The sequence below is a fragment of the Passer domesticus genome, chromosome 12 (genome assembly GCF_036417665.1).
Source record: "Passer domesticus isolate bPasDom1 chromosome 12, bPasDom1.hap1, whole genome shotgun sequence".
NCBI classification, from domain to species: domain Eukaryota; kingdom Metazoa; phylum Chordata; class Aves; order Passeriformes; family Passeridae; genus Passer; species Passer domesticus.
The window spans coordinates 12,127,370-12,146,198 of record NC_087485.1 but is presented as its reverse complement, the minus strand read 5'-3'; the positions used below and the strand labels follow the sequence as shown (position 1 = coordinate 12,146,198).

Sequence of the window (18,829 nt, the reverse complement as noted above, 5' to 3'; positions counted from 1 at the left end):
AAGTATTAATTTATTTTTCTGGACTTTTTGTGGGTGGATATTGGTATTAGGTCAGCTCCTTTAGAAGAGAAGAAAGGGGATACCACACTCTTGGAGTCTGTCAGCAGAAAATCCCTAGGAGGGGGGAAATAAATGAATTTGAGTTCTTTCCTTTAAACAAATTAGTTGTCCTTCTCACACAGGGGCTAAGGGCTTCAGAAGGTTTGGAGAATTTGTATGTTCACAAGATGGAATATGAATTACAAGGGAGAAAAATAGCTCTGGAATTTATTGTGTTTTAACTACAGGATGTGGTTATTGAAATAATGTTCTTGTGCTTTTGGCAATAGTTGACTCTCAGGCCTGCTCTTAAATTGTGCTGAACAACCTCAGTGACAGTTAGAAGTAATCAGAATTTTGAGCAACTGACACTAATTAAATGGATGATTTGTGCTTCTACAGGATCTCCCTGAGCTACCAGGGAAGAATTGACCAGTGACCTCAGCTTTGGCTGCTCTTCCCAGATCTGCTCCTGAGGTGCTTCATAGCATGGGCTTTGGTAGAGCACTTTCCTTGTGTGCAGCTGCTGGCTTTCTCCTTGGGGCTCTGTGCAGAATGTGAGCTCTTTGAATCATGGTTATCTTTAAGAAACTGCCAGCAGGTTGGATCTGCAGGCTATGACTTATGTCCATTAGTAGTTTGTATTCTGTTGGGGCATAGTGTACCTGAAAATTTGTTCTTTCCTTCCTCACCATCTGAAGATGAACTTGGGATTGGATGAGTTGTGTAGTTCAATTACATTTTCATTGAAAGATATTGCTTTTTCTTAGTTTTGAGTGGTTACTTCCTAGATTGTAATGTCTCAATTTTTGGCACTTTTAAGAAAAATCTCATTATGCCATTTGATCTGATGGTGGATATTTGATGTTGCATTATTAGTTTGGTACATTTTCTACATACCAAACTGTGTATTTCTATGTATTTTTCTTTGGTTGATTTAAGTCTCCCTAACATTAATCAAGGACTGTACTTGTTGCATGCACAACTGTTGTTGTGTACTTCTTTGCACTCCAATACTCCAAACTTAAAAAAAGGAAACATCTGGAAAATAATAGGGGTGTTACAAAGTAACTAAGTTACCTTTTTTCGAATACTGTGAGGTTTTGGGGTTTTTTTCACTTTTGACTTGTTTGAGCTTGATAAAGTTCAGATAGTTAAAAAACAAAAAAAACCCACACCACCAAAACACGGTAAAGCAAATCTGTGCTGCAGGTGCAGCATTGATCCAGCAGCTCAATGCCACACAAAGAACAATTTGGTAGGTGTGAAAAGCAACTGCTGCTGTAGCAGCAAGGTGCAGGGCTCATAATGTAACTGGTTGAATGTTCTTCAGTCAAAATGAAAGCTCCCCACAAACTGTTGCTAGGGAAATAGGCGCCTGTGGTGAGTGTTGAATGCAGAGAGGCTTGTCTGTCTTGCAGATCAAAAATTGGCTCCAAGTACTTTGTGTATCACTTTACTGCCGGAAACTTCCTGCTTATCAGCAGACTGCTCTCTGTGTCTCTGAGGAACTTCAGTTACAAATACAGAGAGAACCTTTTTCTTTTTAAACTCTTGCCTTCACATTTTGATGTGAAGTATTTCTCCTGTGCATTATCTTTGTTTATAGAGTCTGTGAAGGACAGGAATATCCCCAGGACCTGATCCTGAAGACACTTCTAGGGAGCAGCAACTTTATCCCTCTGTAACTAAAAGGAATATTGCATATAACTATTTATCAGGGACTCTGGAAAAAATAATGGTTTTAGGCATAGCTTTTACAAATAAAAAGAAAAGTTAGTCAGTGAAACTTTGTCAGCTTGGTATAGACATTACATTAATTCTCTAAATTGCATTGTAATTCCGTTAGGTGTGTTGTCAGTATGAATTACAACTAAGCACCTTCATAAACACGGAGTGATTTTTAAAAACTGTCACAGTTTATTTTTCTAAAAGACACTGTGACATTTCTGGTATACTCTAACTATTCAGCATCCTCCTCATGTGCTGCTCTCCAGATGCCACTGGTCCATTTCAAAGGAGCACGAGGTGTCTCTCGTGATTATCAGACACTCACCCTTAGCACTGGATACGTGACACAGTGAAAGTAAAGCAGCAGCTTAGTTAGGCATTCCAAGTTGTAATGTAACAGGTTTAACAAAGTCTTATTTTTATCTGCTTTTATGCTTGCACAGACACAGCAGATTCATATCTGCCTTTTCAGATGAACTCTCTGAGATATCTTGTGGTTTTTCTTCTCATCTCTCTCCAAGGCTCCCAAAAAGCTTTGTCAGGGTTTTGACCTTTTACATAACAATCTTTTCCATCTTTCACCCAACTTTTATGAATGCTGATGCATGTAGGGCTTGGCTAGGTACAGCTAACTCCTGGCCAAAATCAAATGGAAATGGCCACAGCTGTCTCAGGACTTAGGTATGAGCTGGACATTTAACCCACTGTGACAGTGGAGTGCCTATTTTGTAGTTTGTATATTTTAGCAAAAAATTAACAGAAAATGGCAGTAGATTTACTTCAGTTCTTGTTGTGATAGAATACTTTGCATCTTCTCTGTTTTTGTGCCGGATTATTTGGCAGTTTCCTTTGCCTTCTGCTTTCCAGAGTGGGTCCCTGGGGACAGAGCTTTGGGGTGAGCAGTGAGGTAGATGCGGATACTTGTCTCTTCCCAGCACAGCTATTGGACTTGATCCGACTCCTCAGTGCCATCTTAATTCTGATTTCCTGCTCTGGGCCTCTCTTTGGGTCATTGTTTCAACATTTCTGTGTAACCATTTACTGCTCTTCTTGGTTTGTGCCTCTGGTGAGTGTGCACTGGATTCCAACAAGGAACAGTGAGGAGCCAGGGCTCCTGATGTGTATGAAGAGGATAAAGCAGGAAGAGAGTGAGACAAAGCCAGGAGCTCTTATGTGTGATATGAATTCCTCTCTTGGACACCTGGTGCACTGGGCTCAAGGATGATACCTAACCATGTCTTGTCATCTGCCTAACTGGAGACACAATTTTCTGTTCACAGCATCCCAGGAATATGCACTTTGGCCCTTGGTACTCCAAGACAAGCAAACTCGGTGTCAGAACCTCTTCATTTCCACACTAGCAGTAGACAAGCCTTTATCTTGAGTTGCAATGTCCAGGGAAGGAATATTTTTTTGGTGTGCTTTTAGGATTTTTCCCAGCTGTTTTCCAGCCATATTGTCATATTTGGTGGCCTGCAATATTTTAAGTTGTTTTAAATTATATAGTTTTTAATTTAAGTTAATCTTCATGGAGTGTTTTTATTTTTTTAATTGCTGATATTTGCTCTTATGTGTAACAGAACTTACTGTAAAAGTAGGGCTTTCATTATCTATGATGCTGTGAAAGTTAGTAAAACATTCTTATCCTATTTTTAGCAGAGTTCCCTTTGCTGTCATGCAGGCCTTGCTTGAAAAACGTTAGGATCACTTAGCATAAAGACAATGCCTCTCATCAGTCTTGAGCCTTCTTCTCAGGCGTTTCCAGCAATGATTGTTTCAATCAGGTTCTATCTGTGCTGCAGCATGTAACAATACTGTTAAATACCTTTTCTTCTACTGATAGTCTGAGTAAAGGTTCCTAAAATGTATGATGGAAATGGAGTAGATTTTTTTTCCTTGAACGATGAGGGGAAGAATAAATCATTGTTAATGCCTATACTGGTCCTTGGAGTGAAGATTCCCTGTCTTGTTGCAGGTTCCTGTGTGTGGTACATCAAAAGATCTAGTGTCAAGGATTTAATCTGAGTGGGCTGCACTCACTCTCCTGTAGGAATTTCAAAATGAAGGAACAGACCATGGTGGAGTGGAGAAACATGGATTTTGCCAATGAATCCTGTGGCCTGTAATGGTAAGCAAAAAACCAGCATGTGTTTCTTATCATTGGTCCCAGTAAATAATAGCATGGAGTAATCTGCTGTGCACAGCTCAGCACTGCAGTGCAGGTGAAAATGCTTTCTCAGAGCTGCTGAGGTGGGTGAACACCCAGCCCTGGGGGCTGGCTGGGCACTGAGCACTGCAACCTTCACTCGGTGTCAGTGATGCCTCAGTTTGGGAGGTTCTTTGTAAACCCCATGCAGCTGTGAGGCACTGACTGCAGGCTGTTTTGAGAAGTGACTTTTGCCACATCCTCAAGATTTGCCGTGTCCGTGGTATTATTTCAAGATTGGAATTAACTAGTTCTGCTTTAATACTCATTAGCTGGCTTTAGTATCAGCAAATCCAAAGGATAAAAGCTGCTTCAGGAGAATTTAATTTACAAGTATCTGCTTTGTTTTAGCTGTGCCAGGCGAGATAGCCCCGTTTCCCCTGGTGAGTCAGTGCTTTGCATGGTGCAAGTTTCCAGTGGCCTGTTGGCATTGGGAATGGTTTGGCAGGGCTGGCTGTCAAACAAACCTTTGGAAATGGCAAGATGAAAGATAAGATGAAACAAGAGGAGTGATAGTGATTAGATCTCTGTTCAGACATTTTAGTATCTTAGTAGGCAATCAAAACTTAGTGTGGATACAAAATTCCATGAAGCATGTTGGTTGTCACTGGAAAGCTCTCACTGCTTCTCATGGTTCCCTCTTTGTGACCCAAAGCAGCTTACCAAGCCCTTGTGAATGTTTGGCTCCTGTGCCCTTTGTCTGGATCAATGAAAAATACATATACAACTCCTAACAAATTTTTGGTGTCTTGCTATCAAGTGAGACTGAAAAGACAAGATTTCTGAGGTTTTCAGTCCTTTATCATTGTTTTATTTCAGAATGACTCCACAAAGAACCTTTCTGAAACCAGGTACTGCATTTTGGAAAACTTTATAAAAATAATTGTGGGTGTTTGACAGCTTTGAGTCCTGAGGTAGGGTATGACTCTAGAAACAATGCTTCCATCAGAAATGTCTGTCTCTTTGGTGGTGTTTTTAGTATTTAACCTCCAAGGGAGGGAACTTCCTTATTGCAAGTGTTACTTTTAGTTTTTTTGGCTGTGAAGTACGGATGTGGTGATGTAACAAATGTTGCATGGTTAGTCTGGGGAACGTTAAAATTCTCCTGTAATGAATAGCATAGAGAAATAAGATTTTTAAAGGAGGTATTTGGTAGGACTTAGTCTTGAAGTACTAGTCATTAAATAAACGGGGATTGGATTTAATGTCTCCTTAGCTTCCCTCTTCTTCCTTAAATAGTATGAAGACTTTGCTTTAGTAAAGTGAATTTTATACACTAACAAAAATATTTGTGCTGCAGAACCAGCCTGAAGTGAACTGCTCCAGGTACTGAGGCACAGTCACATTCTTTCTGTGTCCATCTCAGCCTTGGGCTGAGTTTTACTTCCAAAGTGAGATTACTTAGGGAAGAGCTGAGTAAGCAGAAATTCAGCTAGAAACAACCATATTTCATAAAAACATTTAAAAACAATACTTGGATCTGTAAAAATTTGATGCTGGGACAAAGAAAAATCAAGGAAAGCAAAGTTGTTGATATCAATGCATTGTTTGAATTTCAGATACCAGTTTGTATTTCTGTTCATTCAGTGGGATGGGAGTATTGTAGGTAGGGGAGAGGGGAGCCTCCTTCCCTGTTGTACTGGTTTGAGATGGACTCAACTCCCAAATCAAATGGGAAATGATTTCTTATCTTACTCAGGGCAGGTGTTGTCTTTTTCCTGCCTTCTCCCTGCCATATTGTGATTGCACCTGCTCTGTGCAAATACACTGTTTACCCTAGATGTGGGCAAGACTCAATTCTGTGTTGAACTGCACATTCCCCTTAAATAACTTTGTGGGACAGGAAAAAAAATTGAGAGTAATGTGTGATGCCCATTATACTCTTGTTTACAGTGATTTTTAAAAATATTTTGTAGTTTTTTACTTTTTGCACATCTGTTATATCTGGTGATAGAAGAGCCCAGTTACACCCTGGTAGTCTGACTCTGCCACATCTCTGCTTCTTGACTGCTTTATTGAAAGAGATTATCTGAGGCATATTCAAAATTTTGCAATACAGGTGACAGAGAATTCATTCTACATGTAGTTAATTATATTGAGCTTAGAAATCTTGTCAGCCTGAGCTTTTTGTTTGCTCTTTATTGTAATTCTGTAACCTAAATAAGATAATGCCTGAAAAAAAAGACTGTTAAAGCACACCTTTTTTTAATTTTTGTTTTATTGCTGATTTCAGTAAAGGCTCAGTATTACCTAGTGTGATGCACTTTTTTTTTTCTTTCCTAAAAAACAGATCCTCTGAAAATGTCAGGAGTTTTACTTTCTGTGAAAATCAGGGATATTCTTGTAGAAATTACTGGGACTAAGACAGAGATTCTGCCCCTGTTCCTGTCTTATTCAAAAATATGTTTCAGTATGTTGTTGAAGTTTAATGTTCTGTGTTTCAGGGTTTTTTCTGAAGTTTATATAGATCAATTTTATGGGTTTCATTACTTTCAGTAATGGCACAAGCACTCTGCTTTTGATATAACTAAACTGAAATTACTCAGTGAAAAGCTGTTCTGGCTTCTGAGGACACTGTGTTCAAAGACATGAATTTTAAATAGGTCTGAAAACTGAAAGTGTAAGGGGAATATTGACTTTTGCAGTGGTAAGTTCAATTTTAGATCAGCTAAAGTCAAAAAGTCTATCTGTAAGATGTGACAGGGGGTCGGGAAGTCAAGAATAATCACACACCTTGGTTTTGAAAGATGCAAAGCACAGCTCAATTCCCTTCTGGTGTGATGTATCTTTTTACACCCTGGAGTTTGCTGCTTATGAGAACCAGTGTTATAAAAGGGCTGCTTCCTCCCCTGCCCTGCTGAGCCAGACCCAGCACTTAATGATAAGGCTTAATAGATTTGTTGGCTGAACCATTATGTGTTTTCACAATAAAAAGTACCTTAGAACAGTAGTAAACTCTCCCGTGTAGTTCAATTGCAGCAGTCTGGTTATATGTACTCTTATTCTGTTTTACTGACTTAGTTTGTGAGCTTGTCTTAAATTACCAATAGGTTTTCTGAACCATATTCTCTCATCATTTTCTGTCCTACCTGAATCAGTAGCACAGAAATTTCTTTCTGTGACTGTAATCTTTTTCTTCAAAGCACATCCTGTAATGATAGGGGTATTTAAAAATGAGCAACAAGCACCCTCCCCCTGCCCCCAGCTTTAGCAGTGGTATTCTTTGTATTCTGTTCCTTAGGCTGTGGACCTGTGAGAAGTGATGAGTCAGTTTAAGAGCTCACGGCTGTGCTTGCTTTCCTACTTGTGGTTTGCTTTTCCTTTCCAAACCCCGGGCCAGCTGTGGAGCCTGTCTGTACCTCTGCTACCTGCTGCACTCCCCAACCCTGACGGGGAAGTGACCTGCCCAATCTGGCTTTCCATGCTGTGTTTGGTGAGTGGGCTCTGCAGGGAGCCCAGCAGGAGCCTGGGGCAGTGCCTGGTGCAGGATGGGGGCTCTGGGGGGGTGAGTCCTCCTCCTCCTCCTCTGGCAGGCCAGAGCTGGCTGTCTGTGTGTATGAAACCACAGCCTCGGTTATTTCACATCTTCCACTTGTACAAGAGACTGAAAAACTGTTTCCAAATCAAACAACTCGTTACTTATCCCTACTTTAAATAGCATTGGAGAACAAACATTATGGAAGAAGCAATCTACTGAAATAAGAATGTGAATTAATAAGTTCAGTTTCACTGCTTTCTTTGCAGCACATTTAACACTATCATTGTTGTGGCTTTCAAAGTTCAAGGGCAAACCCTAAGAGATGTAATGTCACTGATTGCTCTGATATGTCATGGGGTATTTTTTTTTTAAATGACAGACTTTTTGTGTTGATTTGGCTTTTTAATGTAAATATAGTTCTGAGTGCTGACATGTTGGAGTGGGTATGCTCACTTTTTGTGAGAAAATAGAAGGTGAATATAAGTAAGTGGTTTTCTTCTGTATTGCAAAAGAAGCCTTTCAACAATTAAAAGTAACTGAGGAAGGTGAAATTTCACATGAAAACTCCAAAATATGTATAAAAAAATGTTTGCCTTTGAAAGAAACTCACTGCTAGCAGACAGGTCATTGAAAACACAGCTGTTCTCCACTCAGTACTTTTGTGTGGGTAGAAGAAGCTAAGGTGGCTGCAGGCCAGCATTTGAAAGCAAAGTCTAAAAGGAAGAAGTGTTGTCTTTAACGTGAATGGTATTTCCTGTGGTGTCTGTTTGGATTGCTAAAGTTCATTTCCTAGACTGAACTAGTGGTGGAGACTAGACTAGAGATTATTTTTGCTTGAGATTCATAATTCATCCACTAATCTCCTTCAATTATTCTATTGCATGTTTATAAATTCCTGATTCCCTTTTAGTATCTGCTAATGGGTAATTATGGTCAGCCATCATTCTTGTCATCAAAATTGCTAAAGTAATTTCAGAAACACTGTTGTTATTTGTGTGAAACAAAAGATGGAATGGAAACCAAAACTGTACTTTCTGTCTGGTGCTGTAGTAGTTAAAGATGAAAGAAGTGGTTCTGCTTGCTCTCATACAGAAGTTATTAAGAGGAATAAGGCAATTTATATTGATTCATTTGGTTCTTGCTATTAGGGTTTGTTTTAGTATTTCAGACACTGCTCTTTGGTAATCAGGCAGCTCTGGGTGATCAAGTCTTGAGTTCTTGGCAAATGAACAACTAAGAGAAAACATACTTTCTAGATTATCCAGGGGGTGACTGTGGCTGTGTTCGCTTGTGAATATATCAGGGACTTTGAAATTAAAAACAGAACTCCAGCATACTTGGATTCTGTTTGGAAAGGCTTTAACTCAGTCAGGAGCTGCTGTGAATAATTCTTCCGAGAGAAGAAATAAGATGTGATCACTGGCTGTCTGTCCATCCTGGTGTGTGAGTGAGAGGGTGGGCAGGAGGGTGCAGAGAGTGAAAGAAGCCATCCCAAGAGTTCATGCTCTGGAAGGTATTCTGTTGTCCAGTTTTTTTATACCTCTCACATGTCCAGTGCTCTTACATATTCACTGGGCAAAAATTCTTCATGTTTATTGGCTTGCAAGTGGCTATGGAGCTCACACAGATGTGACCAAATCATATTAGTGTGTTTGGTGGCTGCTCCTGTAGACTCTCAGTGCAGTTTCTAACTCACACTGCCAGGGTTGCTTCTTATATATCCTGACCTGGGTGACAATTCCTTTTTTTTCCATCCAAACACAATTAAGGCTTCTAAAGAAATGAGGCTTTTTGTGATAAGCTGCTGATCAGAGCTCTGTGGCTTTATGGCACCAGCCCAGATCCAGTCCCCATTTGGCATAGTGTGTTTGCCACTGGGGCTTCTGGGAGTGTTCTTTGGTTTTTGTGGCCTGCTGCTGTTTCAGGGTTACACCTCTCTTGGTGTGTCATAACAAAAAGTCTTCAAGGAACAATGACCAAAAAGAGTAAATGTGATGCTGTGGTGCACAGTGCTCACATGATGCTTAAATGTATAAACAGGAACATGTTGAGTTGGTCTTTTTTCAACTGTGTGATACCACCCATGATAGAATCTTTTTCTCTCTCTCAAATCTACCTTGTACAATTCCAGAAGGTTGTTGGAAAAAATTCAAAAGAGGAAAGACACAAAAAGTGGAGACTGTTAAGAAGGGAGGTGGTAGTGGCAGTGGGACATGGGATGGAAATTGAAACTAATTCGGAGTTGAATTATTCACCTCGAAGTAGCATTTATGTGGTGCATTATGGATTCTGGGTAAATCAATAAAGTGCTGTTGGGGAGTTTCTTTGCCTAGTAAAGTTCTGAGAGGAAAATGGTATGACCCAGGGGTCATTCATAATTACTTGCAGTGCATATCTACAAAGATCAGCCAGGAAGAAACAAATCAATGAGATATCAATCTCTTTTTAATTAAAATGGGTTAGGCTATTGAAAAGACATGTCTCTTCAATCTGATGTCCTGTAAAACTCTTCAATAATATTCAGAGAGAGTTCCAAGCTGACACTGCACCCATTTTTCATTTTTTGAGCATCAGATAACTGAACCACAGCCACAAAGTATAATCCTGTAGAATAGACAGTTCTTGATACTGTTTTTTCATTGACAGAAAGCCAGCTGTGAAGTAATTTTTCCTGGATTTTAATATTAAGTAGCCCAAGATAGGATAATTTGTTCCACATAATTATGAATGTATTGCTGCTTAGCAATTAATAGTTATTTTTTGAAAATGGATTCTGCTAATTGGAAAAATAAAGTTCCTTCTCCAAATACACATGTCAGTTTATTCTGGATATTACTGAATAAGAGTGATGCAGTATGGGGTTTTTTTGTGATTAATCCAAGTTTGTGGGGTACTCAGGAAAGAAGTTCTAGTTTCTCATTTTGCAGAAGTACACTTTTTTTTTTTTGTTCCAGTGTCACTGTTGATATATCTGGGTTTGCCTATTTGATCATTAATAATTGGATAGGATGTTAGTGTTTGGCTCTGTTTACCAGAGGCAGAATTGCTCACTATGGTTTCTGAAAAATTTTCCTGCTTTTAGTGTGAAAGCAGTCTGAATGTGTGTGTGCAGTTGAGAATCTGGTTTTTGAAAGTAACTGGCTGGAATTTGGCTTTTCTGAGGAGAAAAAAGAAGTGGGGTTTAGTGGGTTATTTCTCCCTGGAGCAGTGGCCTTGGGCACCATGGTGATGGCAGTCAAGTGGCAAAGAAGCTGTGGTCCTGTTATCAAGTTTTAATAAGACTTACAAAATCCTGTTTTTCATGCTTCCCTCTATCACATCCCTGTGCTTCTTTCTTATGGCCTTGGCACTGAATGAACTATATGAATGAACCTATTTGAAAAACACTGGTCATTTGAAATAAACAATACAGTTTATTCCTTAATGTTCATTGCTAGCAGAACACATGTATTGTCTTGGAAACAGTATTACTTAAAGTGGAATGAAATGTACAGAACTAGATGTTAAGTAGCTTTAACAACAAAAAAAGTTTAATGCATTTTGGCTTGGACAGCTATATTCTTTTCTCATTTTTCTATGCCTTAATTAAAGTGTGAAATTAATAAAATAGGATTTCTTAATTTTTAAGATGCATACTTTGAGAAAGAATGCCAAGTGTATTGTGATTGAAGATTACACACACACAGATGCACACAACTTCCAAAGAGTTGTGAGCATTCAGTTACACAACACACTCCCAGGAGCTGTGTCATTTGCTCAAAAGGAAAATCGCCATGTAGTACACTGTGTATGGAAATGTTTGAGCTGCCAGGGCAAGGTGAGCAGAGCAGCCCTTGGTGAGCACTGCCGGGCACTGCTGCCCACGCACGAGGCTCCCGGGCTCCCACCCACCAGCAGCACACAGCCCTTGCTCACTGCTCACAGCATGCAGGTAGAAAGTTCAAGGAAAGTTTAAGGAATCAACTCTTTTTATTCTCTCCCCCCTGGGGAACACTGTGTATGATTAACTATGAATTTACTAATCCTGTCTCTCTGCAGGATTCATCCCAGGAAGTGAGATTCAAGCTTATGGAAAGGAGTTTGCGACTTGCAAAGTAATAATTAAAAAAACCTCATGCCAAAAACACCTGTCTGCACCAATGCAAGTTGATCTGGAGCTTCATGCTTAGTGCTGATGATGAATTGCCTGTGGGTTTGGGGAGGCTAATTCTTGCTTTTGATTGCATTGGAAATCTGAAGTTGATGCTCATGAGAAGTAAAATCAGGGAACGTGGGTTACTCGGTGTGCCTGAAGACACAGAGGCAGCAGCAAAACGACAGAACCTCTCTTTGAAGCAGTGGCTTCAGCTGTGTCATTGTGTGCACTGGGAACTGAGAGAAGTAGCAGCCAGGCTGGGAGAAGATGCCAGCTAAAGGGAAATACTTCTTCAACGAGAGCGATGATGGCCGCATCTCAGACCCGCTCTACGAGAAGTACCGCTACACCAGCCAGCAGCATCCCCTCCTGCTGCTGCTGCTCTTCATTGCCATCCTCCTCTGGACTACTCTAATCATAATCTTCTTTGTTACTGCTGTGAGTAAACTTCTTGTGTGTGTGTGTTCAGTGTTTGCAGAGAGGATAAGGAGTCACTCTGACAGCACAATAAACCTTTTTGGCTATATATTATTTTGAGCCACATGGTGTCAAAGTTGCAGTGCTGAAAGATATCAAGTGAATGTGCATGTATGACTGTGTATGTTTTTGAAAGGATGGGAAGAGAGGAGAGATTGTTAGGCACCTGCACAATTACTATAAGGATTGTTTTTCCTTTCTATACATTAGGAACAAATCCTGATCTGTATTGAATGCTAGCTATGATATTAAGTACAAAAAGGGCCAAGGAAGGAACAAGAACAGCAGTTAACATGTCCTGCATTTCTCATATTATGGTGACTTGCTTGTTTTTCATCAGGTTATTCCTGAGGTGATTTTTTTCTTAAAAGATTTGTAGATGTTAATTTCCTTTTTAAAAATATTTTTCATTTTTTAGTTAATGAAAACACAACAGGAACCTCCCAGTACAATGGGTGATTGGTGAAATCAATGTTTAGTTAGCAAAGAGTGGTGATCCTATAGGCATAGAAAAGATGCAGCTTAAAGATTTTTTTGTTATGTAGTGTAATTTGATTTTCTGAAAAGAAATTTGGTGTTTTGCAAGCCCAGCTGGCAGCTGGTAAGAAAGGGACTTGATTTAAAGGTAATGTTGTAAAAAGGTAGTGAAGTAGCTATTATAATCCTTCATTGCCTTTTAACTCTGCTTTCCAAACACTGTGCTTCATGATAAAGGGTCTTCAAGTCCCTCTTTAGCAGCAAATCAAATGTTACCAATTGCACTTGTATCTCTTTTACCTTTTATTTCTTAGGAAGGGGAAAAAAATAGCAACATTATTTTTAACAATTTGTCTTCTGTGAAACTTAGAGCACTGTTACTCCTCTTTAGCGAAGTTTGAGCTCTAAATCCATTTCTTTGGGTATATCTGCATTATAGATACAGTGTAGTTAGAACTTAGTGGTTTGGGGTTTGTCTTTTAAGCTAGTTTGGAAAATAATAATGGTGGAACTGGGGTAGAAGGAGTATCTATAATAGTATTTATTATATTAGCTCTGTATGTGTGAATGTCAGGAAGTGTTTGTGCTGCCACAGTTAGTCTACTTAAAAACCCAGGTTAACTTATTTCAGAGGTATCCACGCTGTTCCCAGGGCTGTATAGATGCACCTTTCACTTTCCTGAAGGGACATTTGCCCCAGCTGTAACCCGGTTTTGCCTTTGCAGGAAGCTGATTCCCTGTGTTTTCCCTTGCAGGAGGCTCATTCCCACCTTGCCTTCGTGGCGGCGGTGTGCGCGGCGCTGGCCGTGTTTGCCGTCATGTACCTGCTGCTGTGCATGGAGTCCCTGTTCCGCAGGTGGCTGGCGCTCTTTGGGGCCGTGGCCTGGCTCTGCTTCCTCACGGTGGGCTACGTTTCCCTCTTTGAAGCAGGAGGTGACTATCAGCTGTGGGAGCAGGTGTGTATGCTGTGTTCATGCAGGTACCCACGTAGGGCTGGTGGTCAGCTGTGGATGGGCTTGTGTGCTTTAGTCTTCCAGAATGTTGTAAATGCAATAACTCTTCTGAGATTTAGGTTAACTTTTGGAAACTGGCTTGACTGATTTGTTGCAGTAAATTTTAGTTGGTATTCTGGATTATAGTGAAAATACATTTAAATAAAAAAATTGGATAATTGCATAAACTTATGTAGGAATTGCATCTTTAAGTTGTAATTGAGTTGGATTTTTATGTAGGATTTTTACCAAATCTTAATTACTATGAATTCATATCTGATTTTTTTTTTCTTAATAATACTTGCTTTGTTAATTTATTTGGGTCAAAAAGGTGTTCAAGAAATGTATAAAGGACTCCAGAGCTGGGTTTGCCCTAGGGAGCAGGTTTTTAAGTCAGTAGAAGAGGTGAAATGAACAATAAGGATTAATGACACATCCTGGCATTGCTGGGTGTGGCTAAACTTCGTTGCTTGCTATCTCTGATCAGAAGATGGGTGATTTCATGAAGCCAAAAATATCATAATTTGTAGGAAACTCCTCCTAAGATCTCATAATGCAAGCAGAAGAGTTTTAATTAAATAAAAATTACTTTTTATCTCGTTTTATGAACTCTGCCCCTTCCCTTCTTTATTTGAATAAAGAAAGCTATAAATTATCAGTTAAACAACCAAAATCTCATTTGCATTATGGCCTGGATCCGGCACTCTACATTTAGAGTTGCTGCTCAGTATTTTTTAGCCTGAGGAAGTGCCTATTCCCTTAGAAACATCCCCCCAGATGTATTGTTGTTCTTAACTATAAATGCAAATATGTAACAAAGTAAGATTTGGTTTTGCTGCTTTCAGTGCTGCAAGCCAATGTGGTGTTGTCATGTGGTAATAATTCATTCATATCTATTTTAAGTCTAAAATATAAGGATGCCCTACTCTGAAAGTGAATAGATTTATTTCAGACTTTCACCTTATTTTATGAATTTATCATTAATTAAAGCTACTGTTTAAATGCAGGTATAGCCTTTGCTTGTGCTTATAAAACTCTCACACAGCATTCAGAGCATTGTGAGATGGGGGTTGCAAATGTGGCAGAAAAAAATGTTTTTACTCCAGCTAAAGTAGTAAGATATACACAGAAAAATATTTTCATTGAATGAAAACTTTTATTTACCTGTTTGTCTGATTATTGCTGTCCCAGTCAAATTGTCTATTCTGGGAAAATATTTAAGGGCAGACTGGACCTTGAGACTTCCTCGAAGGAAGCTCTTGTCTGGAATGGCACAATTTAGTTGCTGTGATGAGATGGAACTGAGCCAGGAATGCTGCAATATATTCCTCTGATCAGGGCTGTTAATTTCCATGTATATAAGCTGACAATTGTAACAAGTCTATAAATATGAATTTAAGTTTTAAAACCCTTCCCACTGAACTGGAGCAGTTCAGTTCTGCATTTTATAAAATGTGTGCAGCTAAGTGTGTGGTTAGTGGTAATAAAGGTTATTCTCCTGTGGGAGGACCAGGAAGTATTGGTTAGATTTTTGGTTTTTATCAAACATGAAGCAAACATACACATGTGACTAGGTGATGTTAAAATTAGAAAAATATCTTCCAACAGGTGAAAAATCTGATTCTATTCAGTATTGCTAGCCTTGCAACACACTGTTCCTGATGTGTGGGTACAAAGTGCATCTCCAGCTGTAAAGGATAAGTTCAGGATAAAGGGGAAGGACAAGTGAAAAAATTGTAGGTGATATGTCACATTAACCCATCTTGTCTATGAACCTATAGCTGTTATTCGCTCAAAACTCTTAAACTACCACTGTTCTTATGGTTTTAACTGTTAATTTTGAAACATCAGTATCTAATTGTTCAGCCTGAAATTGAGTAAGAATCCTAGTGCTTTGCTCCTGTTTCTGAACTGATTTTTGGCATTTAGCTAATAACATGTATGTGTGATTATTTTTTTTTCTTTTTCTTTCCAAAGGTGCCATTCTTTCTGTTCATAATCTTCACAGTTTATACCATGCTACCCTTTGGGATGAGAGGTGCTGTCATAATTAGTGTCGTTTCTGCTCTCTCCCATATTGTTGTTTTAACCGTGGTAAGTGTGACTTCTCAAGGAAATAAGGAGCCCATTCCATTTCAGGTAAGGAAATAACTTGGTTACATAATGAAATACTCTAGTCAAGCTACCCTTTGCTTTTGGCATAACTATTCTATTAAGAAAAGTTCCATTGATGTTTCAAGTTTGTGGATTAGGAGCTTGGGCCCAAAAACCCTTGGTCTCTTTGTAAAATAGCAAATTTTTAAATCTATAGTGCAACTTTGTTTTTCTGACCTAAGTGGAAAAAGCAGGGTTGTTTAAATTAATTTTTAAACTAAGCTGTTAAAAATATGCCTAGCTTAGTCACAGTCACTCTTCCCAACTGTGCTCCTTCAGGTGGGTGTACCTGCCTTCATCAGGTACTGCCCACAGGGTGGATCAAAAGGGCCCTGGGCTGTCAGAGGGGCTGGGAGAGCAGCCTGCTGCATCCAGGGCTCCCAGCACTCATTAACAGGGTGTGTTCACAGCAGCAGCCCAGCTCAGTCCGGGCAGGCGTGTGCCAGGCTCCACACAGCCTGCTGATGCAGGAGTTTGATTTGTGGAAAAGCAGTGCACAAACACTGGTGCCTGCAAAGAAATGTTAAATGATAGCATAACATTTTCTGTTTCGTTATTGTGACTGTGGAAGTCAGATTGCATCTGCCAGGTCCATCCTGGGTAATAGCAACAAGGATTTGTTATGGGATGGGGTAAGAGGAAATGAGACACGGTCTGGGATTTACTGTGTTTTATGGGACTAATATGTGTGTGAATGAAGTATCAATGACTGCCCTGCAGTAGGTAAATATTTTTCTTCTTGTGCAGCTCCTTGCCAATGCTGTAATTTTCCTTTGTGGCAACTTCATGGGTGCATTTCACAAACGCCAAATGCAGGTTGCTTCGTGGGATTTGTACAGATACACCTTAAAGTGCATTCAGGTCCGAATGAAACTGAAGATTGAGAAGAGGCAGCAAGTGAGTGAGCTACTTCATGTTAAAAATTGCTTGTTTTCATTGCCAAAGTCTGCATAAATTCATAAGGTTGGTGACTAATCCATGTTGAAAGGCTTGGTCCAATCTTTGAGATACCCTCCTAGTGTAAAAAATAAAAGTTGTGCCATTTGTAACAAAAGAAGGAAGTTAAATGGAGGAAGCTGCTTTCTGGGGCTTGTCTACATGAAAATCACAGTATTTGTAACAGGAATGTAATTGCCAGTAATTTTTAGTTCCTTTTTTTCCTAGAATAAACTGTTCCTGGGACTGGCCTAAGATAACTTAAAAGAACATACCCCTAATGCCCTGAAATTTCTTGTAAGGTAATTTTCGCAGTTAGTTTTATAGTTCCCTTGGTCACATTTTTTTGCATTGAATTCTAAGGTATTATTTGTTCTTATATTTTATTGTCTCACCAACTGTTTCTCCTTTGCTAGAAGGAGAAAAATGGATGTGAAGGAAAAAAAAAATCATATAATAGATTAAAATATTTATTTCCATAAACTCCAGTGGTATTCAAATAATAAACAAGCATGGATTTCTTACTGAGGAAGGTTTGTTGAGAGATAGCAGAGCTGAAACTGGGGCACCTTTCCTGGTATAAAAAGAAATGCTCTACAAGGCTGATGTGTATCGTGTTCTCTGCCCACCAGTTATTAGATAAAAAAGAAGGGGTTGAAAAGTGACTGACCTGATCAAACTGGGAAGAAAATGCCACACTGCTAGTGCGGTCTGTTCTCTGATGCTAATCGTGTGAGATGAGATGACAAATCTGCATGAGAGCCCTGCCAGAATTTCCCCACGCAGCCTCCAGGGAAGCCTCTGATCTTCTTACGCAGGCAGTGTGCTCCCATTTCCTGGGCAATGTGCTCACTTCCATGGGTGTTCAGGATTTTGGTTTTGGGATTGGTTTTTTTAGTGGTTGTTTGTTTGAAGTGTAAATATGCTTAAGTCTATGCAGGGCTTTCTTTTCATCCATGCTGCAATTTGTCAGGTAATTCTGAGTATCCTTTCTGCCACCCACTTCTCTGTGAAAGAGATGTGAGAACTGCAGTTCAGGGTTCCTCACTGCTCCTTGAAAGCTGCGTGATGTGTCAGCCTCCCAAAGGCCCTGTTACATTCCCTGGGATTCGGCTGTCAGTTTCAGTTCTTTCCCAGGGATGACTCTCCTAGTACCAAGACAGTAGGTGAGGCAAGGGAGGTGTTTCTAGTTCTGGGATCAGTCTCAAGTTAAACTGCAGCCCACACCTTGCCTAGACGAGTACTTGGTGCTCAAGAACTGTCTCTTCCCACTGTGATCCCAGGGTATTTCTTCCTGGGGCAGGCACTGGTTAAATGACCCTGGCAGCTCACTGCTGCCTGCACATGGCTGCGTTGGGTAGCCAGGGAAAGGGGACAGGACTTGGTCCCAGGGGACAGCATTTAGTGTTTTACTTGGCTGCACAATGTGTTAATCTTGCTGTTGATGTCGCCTGAAAAAGTTCCTGCTTGTAGCTGCTCCACATAACACTTCCTCTTCCATCTCTGCGGTGGGAGAGCCCTTCCTCACTCAAAATATTCTTTTTGTCATCCTCTTCTGCCCAGAAACTTACCCGGGTCTTTTTTGAAGAATGGGCTTTCGAGTGAGTGCCGGTGAAATACAGTGCCCTGAGCAGTCAAACAATGGGAGTGGGTTTGGAGGGGTCTGTTTCTCTTGCTCGTTCAGTTCAAAAGGCTTCATTTCAGTGGCGCATCTTCAGGTTAGCTGTAGCAGCATGCAGCTGACACTTTTGTATCTGTTGTTGCTTTTCCAATATTTGAGAATTTGCAGATATTTTTAATACTGAACAGATTGTTAGGTGCAAAACATAAGCTTTTAAAGAAGCTTTATCAGACAATGCCAACACAACACAGACATCAGGGCACAAAATAAAATGTGATTTATCCAGAAAATGTAGTACTGAATACTGACATTTTTTGTGTGTGTGTTTCACGGTTACAATGGAATGTCACACCTAGGCCACATGGAACAAAAGAAAAAATATGCAGCATAATTGTGAAATCAACAATTGGAGAACAGCAATGTAAAAATATTTTCTGGAAAACCTGACGTGCGTTACTCAAACTATTTGAATAAAGGAATTTTTGTTTTGGTTTTTTTATGCCTTCTTACAGTCAGTAGAATTCTGCAGTTTCAGACTTCCTGTGTTAATAATTTTGCACAATTATTCCTCCTCCCACTTTTC

General features: G+C 39.8%; 1 protein-coding gene across 15 annotated transcripts in view; it reads left to right on the top strand.

Moving 5' to 3' along the window:
• ADCY7 (adenylate cyclase 7) overlaps positions 1–18,829 on the top strand; it is a 58,264-nt gene that overhangs the window by 13,975 nt on the left and 25,460 nt on the right. For 10 of the 15 annotated variants that reach the window (XM_064386319.1, XM_064386322.1, XM_064386326.1 and 7 more), the window contains 5 exons: positions 3,746–3,898; positions 11,493–12,027; positions 13,299–13,499; positions 15,513–15,674; positions 16,437–16,586. In XM_064386319.1, the coding sequence (XP_064242389.1) occupies positions 11,857–12,027; positions 13,299–13,499; positions 15,513–15,674; positions 16,437–16,586 (684 nt within the window). In that variant the 5' untranslated portion in view covers positions 3,746–3,898; positions 11,493–11,856. Of the gene's footprint in view, positions 1–471; positions 597–3,745; positions 3,899–11,492; positions 12,028–13,298; positions 13,500–15,512; positions 15,675–16,436; positions 16,587–18,829 lie in introns of those variants that run through there. The other 5 variants (XM_064386333.1, XM_064386334.1, XM_064386332.1 and 2 more) reach the window with 3 other exon arrangements.